The sequence below is a fragment of the Pygoscelis adeliae genome, unplaced genomic scaffold, assembly GCF_000699105.1.
Source record: "Pygoscelis adeliae isolate BGI_AS28 unplaced genomic scaffold, ASM69910v1 Scaffold101, whole genome shotgun sequence".
NCBI lineage: Eukaryota > Metazoa > Chordata > Aves > Sphenisciformes > Spheniscidae > Pygoscelis > Pygoscelis adeliae.
Genome location: NW_008824238.1, coordinates 7131808 through 7136924, shown reverse-complemented (window position 1 = coordinate 7136924; position 5117 = coordinate 7131808). Strand labels below are relative to the sequence as shown.

Below are 5117 nucleotides of genomic sequence, written 5' to 3'. Positions count from 1 at the left end.
AGGGAAGCCACGCTACAGCCACTGCTCAAGCCAAACTGAGTGAGAAACGTGGGTACCTATTGCACATAGTGTTTTACTATAGTCAGACTAGTCATGGAAAATGTCGCTGCCATCCTGTATTTGATGATGGCAAGAAGGGAACAGGAGAGGTGGCTCTAGTACAGCATGCAGAACCACAGCCTGGTCCCTTGGAGAGCTGTGGGGACATCCTGCTTTCTGCAGCCTCAGCTCAGAAACAGCCAGCAGGAGCATCGAGTACCATGGTGTCTGCTCAGGAGGGACCTAGCAGCTGGGGCTTCCCAGCAAAAGGATTGAGCTTGGTCAGTTGGCTTGGTCATGAGTATTCTCCCTTCAATTGAACTTGTAGTGCAGCCTCCTGCATCCAAGTGGCTTTCTGCGCCGTGCAGTCATCCCGGGAACCCGCCAGATGAAAAAACAGTGTGCACATGTGCTCCCTCCCTCTCCTCCCTTCTTACTTGTGTGTATAAATACCCGAAACCCTGGTGAGCTGGCCAGAGCTGCTGGTTCACTGGGCTGCCGGCAGCATGGCCACAAAAGGTGCAAGTAAATGTGCAGATCCCTGGGGAGGGAAACATTAGCTCATTGGATGCAAACAGGGCACACATACACTACAGGACGTACACTACAGGACATATAGGGGCATTCCCTAATCTAAATCTAATCTCTCCTAAACCCTGTCTGGCAAGGACAGCAATATGTTTGCACTGACAATCAGTGCATTTTCCTTGCAGGAGGCTAAAATCTGCCGCGGGCTGGCAAGGCAGCTCAGCCTGCCCTCCCTCCTGCTCCCTGCTGCTTTATTTCTCCCCACCCTGCTGTGAAGTGTGCTGCTGGCCAAATGCCACCCCCACTGCCCCCCAGCCCCAGCACAGCTGGGACTCGCTATTCAGAAGGGAGAAGATGATGCTATAGGGTAGTTAAATGCTATAGGGCAGGTAGTTAAATGGCTTTTTTAGTGCTCAATCCGGATCCATCATCTTGCTTGCAAGTGGGAGTGAACTCAATCCGGAACTGAATGGCCTCAAGCTTCCATGAGCTATTGGGACACTTAAGGCCCAATCCATCAAGACACTGTGTGCCTTTGACTTCTAATGCAGTCAGCTGCTACCCAGCAGGACAAGGACTATAATTCCCAGTAAGAGACAGTTTGACTCTGTAATGACTTATAAATAACGCGGAAAACACCCTTCATCCATTTGCTAGTACCACAAATATACAACTCCAATGCATCGGGCTGAAAACAACCTATAGTCCATTAGTGCACACTGCAACCTCCAATAATTTATTTTCATCCTTTCTATGAATCTCATTGTAATAGTCTTAATAATTAGCATCAAAATTTACATATACAGGTTTAATGTGCAAGACAACCAGTACCTTCAATCACAAGTGAAACCCTTCACGTACTCTTTTACAGACAACTCAAATACTGTAGAAGGTTACTAATACTTTAGTACAAGATATTTGGGGGTTCTTCAAGCAGAAGAAAATGCACGCAGCTAAAAGCACTACAGAAGATGCACCACTTAAATTAACCGTCGTTCACAAGAGACAAGGAGATTACCTGTATGGGAAGCTAACCATGCCTTTCATCGCACTTTGAAGCCATTCCTGGTCATAACATTTATGTCATTACTAGGTAGTTGATGATTTCACCAAATCCTGAGTTATTTATGGGACCAAATCAGCAAAGCCTTCACCCACAGAATTCACATTTCTGTTGGCCAGGGTTCTGTATGCTTGGGGAAAAACACCTCCATATGGGCAGGCAGCTGGAAGTAAGATTCTGTTCCCCCACCTGTACTTCAGCATGGTTTGTAGACATAAACACTGTGATAATTTTCCGCTCAGGAGTGAATTCTACCTATTTAGAGCTCACCAGTTCAGCCTTCAATATGTACAAAATTCAGACTTCTTTATTATGGGAATCTGATATTAAAATAAGCAAAAAAATTAACAACAAAATGTGATCTTCATTCTACCCTAAAACCTACATGTATGTACAATACTAACGGCTTGCTTATTTCAGCAAGTGCTGGGCCTCAATATTTTACTTACAAGTAAGTGGTTCTATAAATATTTTTAATATTTTTACCACGAAAACAATGAGAACAGAGCAACTTAAGGTATACTAAACCATATAAAATTAGTGCAAATCAATAGATATTTATAATTACAGTATCTGCATGATATAATTAAATGTGCAGGTAACATTTTTTCTAGTTCTAGGCTGTATTTAAAGATTGTTAAGGTTGGCACAAAATAAAAACTTTTACCTCCGATACTTATGTGCAAAGTCCTTGTTAATCCTAGCTGATCTAGGATATTAAGAGAACCTCATCATCCCAATAACATCAAATTGTCTGTGTTAATCAGCCAGGTCCAGCAAGGGCTTCCATTATCCCTCCTGGATGCAACACACGCCCCATCGACACAGGGAGCCCCTCTCAGAGGCACAGCCCTTCCCCATCACGCTGGCCACTCAGTGATAAATAAGTGGCTTCTGCACCAGTTACAGCACTCCCTACACTCGGTGGTCCTTCAGCACAGGCTTTTTGCTAAGCCTCCATCTAGATGAGATTTCACATTGCCAGGAAATGCTGTTCATTAATGACTTTGAAAACACTTTGCAAAAATCGGGGTCTAATCACCCAGGATTTTACACTGAAATTCCTTTATCTGCTGTAATATGCACGTGAGACAATTTTGATCTGGGCCAAAGTTTGTTGGTATGAAAGGACAGGATGTCTGAGGTGTTATTCTGAGTCTTTCTCCAAGTCAGAGTGCAAAAGAAACAGCTTTCAAGAAAAGGATCCCAGAGTACATCTTCTCACCCATAGCTAAATGAGCAGCTCTTTCTACAGAAAAAAAAACCAAACAATTTTTATGAGCAAATATTTCCCTTTTGCTAAAAAGAAATCAACAGAAAACCTGCACAAATTGCTCCTGACTTGCTTGCATGGCTAGTGAGAAATGGAGGGTGAAACCCTCCAGTCCTCCCACGGAAGCTTAGGCAGTCCCACAGGCTGGGGAGGGATCTGGGACCAGATCTTTAAGGGCTGAGAAGTCCTGGCATTGTCTATCCTACACCTCAGATCTTAAATTTAGGATAGGAGAAGGGTTTCCCTCTTCCCCCTACCTACCTAAGCAGAGGTATCACAGAGCTGATTTTAAAACCTTTGTGCCTCGAGAATTAGTATATGGTGCATTTTTAAAAGCATTCAGGAGTGATGCTACGGCAGCCATCCTACGTAGAGCCAGCAGGAGGAAGCGGAGGAGCCCAGCCTTCATGTCAGGACTCACCGCGGAAGGCCCACCTGGCCAGGGCTCCCAGTCGTGGCAAATTTCTAGAAAAGAGATGTTTACAGGACAGAAAAGCCCAGTGGTGGGATCATGCCTGCTCCTGGCCTGTGCTTGAGCCCACATCGCAACGCCTCTATGAAGCCACTTGACTGTTAGCAACCCACCTAAGAGCTCACTCGTGCTTGGGAATATCTTCATGTTTGGTCCTCTGAACTGTGAGAAGGCAGAGCCCACCTCCAACACCTCTGCTAGGCCTGCGGCTATTTTGTTACACCCTGCCCCTCTCCCCCTGGGCTATCTGGGGTCCAGCATCCTCTGGAAGAGTCGTTCTCACTGCCCTGGAACTCACCGTGGCTCGGCAGCTGTACGATGGAATTTAAATACTCCTACGCTGGTCCACCCGTCAGTGTCTCCGAGGCAGTTCACATTCAAATAGAGAGTCATTAAAAGACATACACGTTAAGGGGAAGTAGACACCATACCTGGTCATGCACCCAAACAAAACAGACAGGTTAAATGGGCTTTGAGAAATGCACTCAATAAAAACGTCTCACACACAAGCTTTGGTATGGACAGCACCAGGCAGTCCATAGACGTGGTGAATTAGAGGCACGGAAACACTCCTCAACAGTGATATTTGTGCACAAAAGCTTCATGGGAGATAAAGTTCCCTCCTGCCTGTGTTTCCCTTTTGTGGAAATTAGGGTATGGGAGGAGAGGAAGGGAAAGGTGGAGTAGCACATGTTGGACTTCACCCCAGTGTGGCATCAGGGTACCCAGGCGAGAAACTCCTGTCCCCTGCACTCAGAAATATGCCCAGGGTCCAGAGACTGGACGTACCCAAAGAGTCGTTGCGAGGGTAAATGTCACCTCCTGCGGCGTGCACACAACCATGCACAAACACATGCACATAGACCGATACACACGCGAAGCTGGTCCAGGACGCGTCTGTGGGGCTCTTGACTAATGAGTGGCGTGAATCTTCATGTGGAAGTGGTAATCCTCCTGCTCCGGGAAGTGCTGGCCGCACACCGAGCAAGTGCAGCCCTTCTCCTTGCTGTGCGTGCGGCGCACGTGGCTGTCGTGGGCTGCATGCGAGGCAAAGGCTTTGCCGCAGTGCTTGCACTTGAAGGGCTTCTCCCCCGAGTGCTGGCGGATGTGAGTGCGCAGGATGCTGGATGCCGTGAATGCCTGAAAGGGCAGGGACCGGAAAGGGGGGAGGAGTTGAAAGTAATCTATTTTCACATATATAATCCCCAGGTTTAGCTAAGCCAGACCCCATCAGAAGCCCTGTGCTCTGTAGTCCTCAAATAGCTCACATCCTCAGATATCTGGAGAAAAAACAGAAGCTCCCAGCAACGAGGAACCAGAAGCCAACAGCTATCGCACTCAGACAAACAGGTATGACTGAGTCCATGGAGTTAGATGAAGCTCAGAGAAAGATTTCTGACCAGAGACACTAGTAAATAACTTCTACATGACAAAGGATAAGAAGTCAATACTGTCCTAATTAGCTTTGCAGCTCCTTTATGTTTGGGAGACATAATGCAGGTTTATTTTCAGAGTTAAACCGTTTCATGCTTACATACACTGGCTCGGGATTCAGCTGCCAGAACTCATCCACACAGTCAGTCCAGCATCCATCTTTTCAGGTTTCATTTTCCCCTTCCACCATACTCTGTTCTTCCTTCAGTCAGACATTCCAGCCTGTTTTCCCCCCTCATGAGTAGCAAAATGAGCACAATCACACTTTGTCCCCCTCGTAAAGACTCCTCCTGCATTTGGGGAGAAAA

The 5117-nt window shown here is 46.6% G+C and overlaps 1 protein-coding gene across 1 annotated transcript in view; it reads right to left on the bottom strand.

Annotated features, from left to right (window-relative positions):
- Positions 1 to 4287: 4287 nt before the first annotated feature.
- Positions 4288 to 5117, bottom strand: part of PRDM14 (PR domain containing 14) — an 8871-nt gene continuing 8041 nt past the window's right edge. Inside the window, exon 6 of the mRNA XM_009335077.1 lies at positions 4288 to 4515. Within this exon, the coding sequence (XP_009333352.1) occupies positions 4288 to 4515 (228 nt within the window). The remainder of the gene's footprint in view (positions 4516 to 5117) is intronic.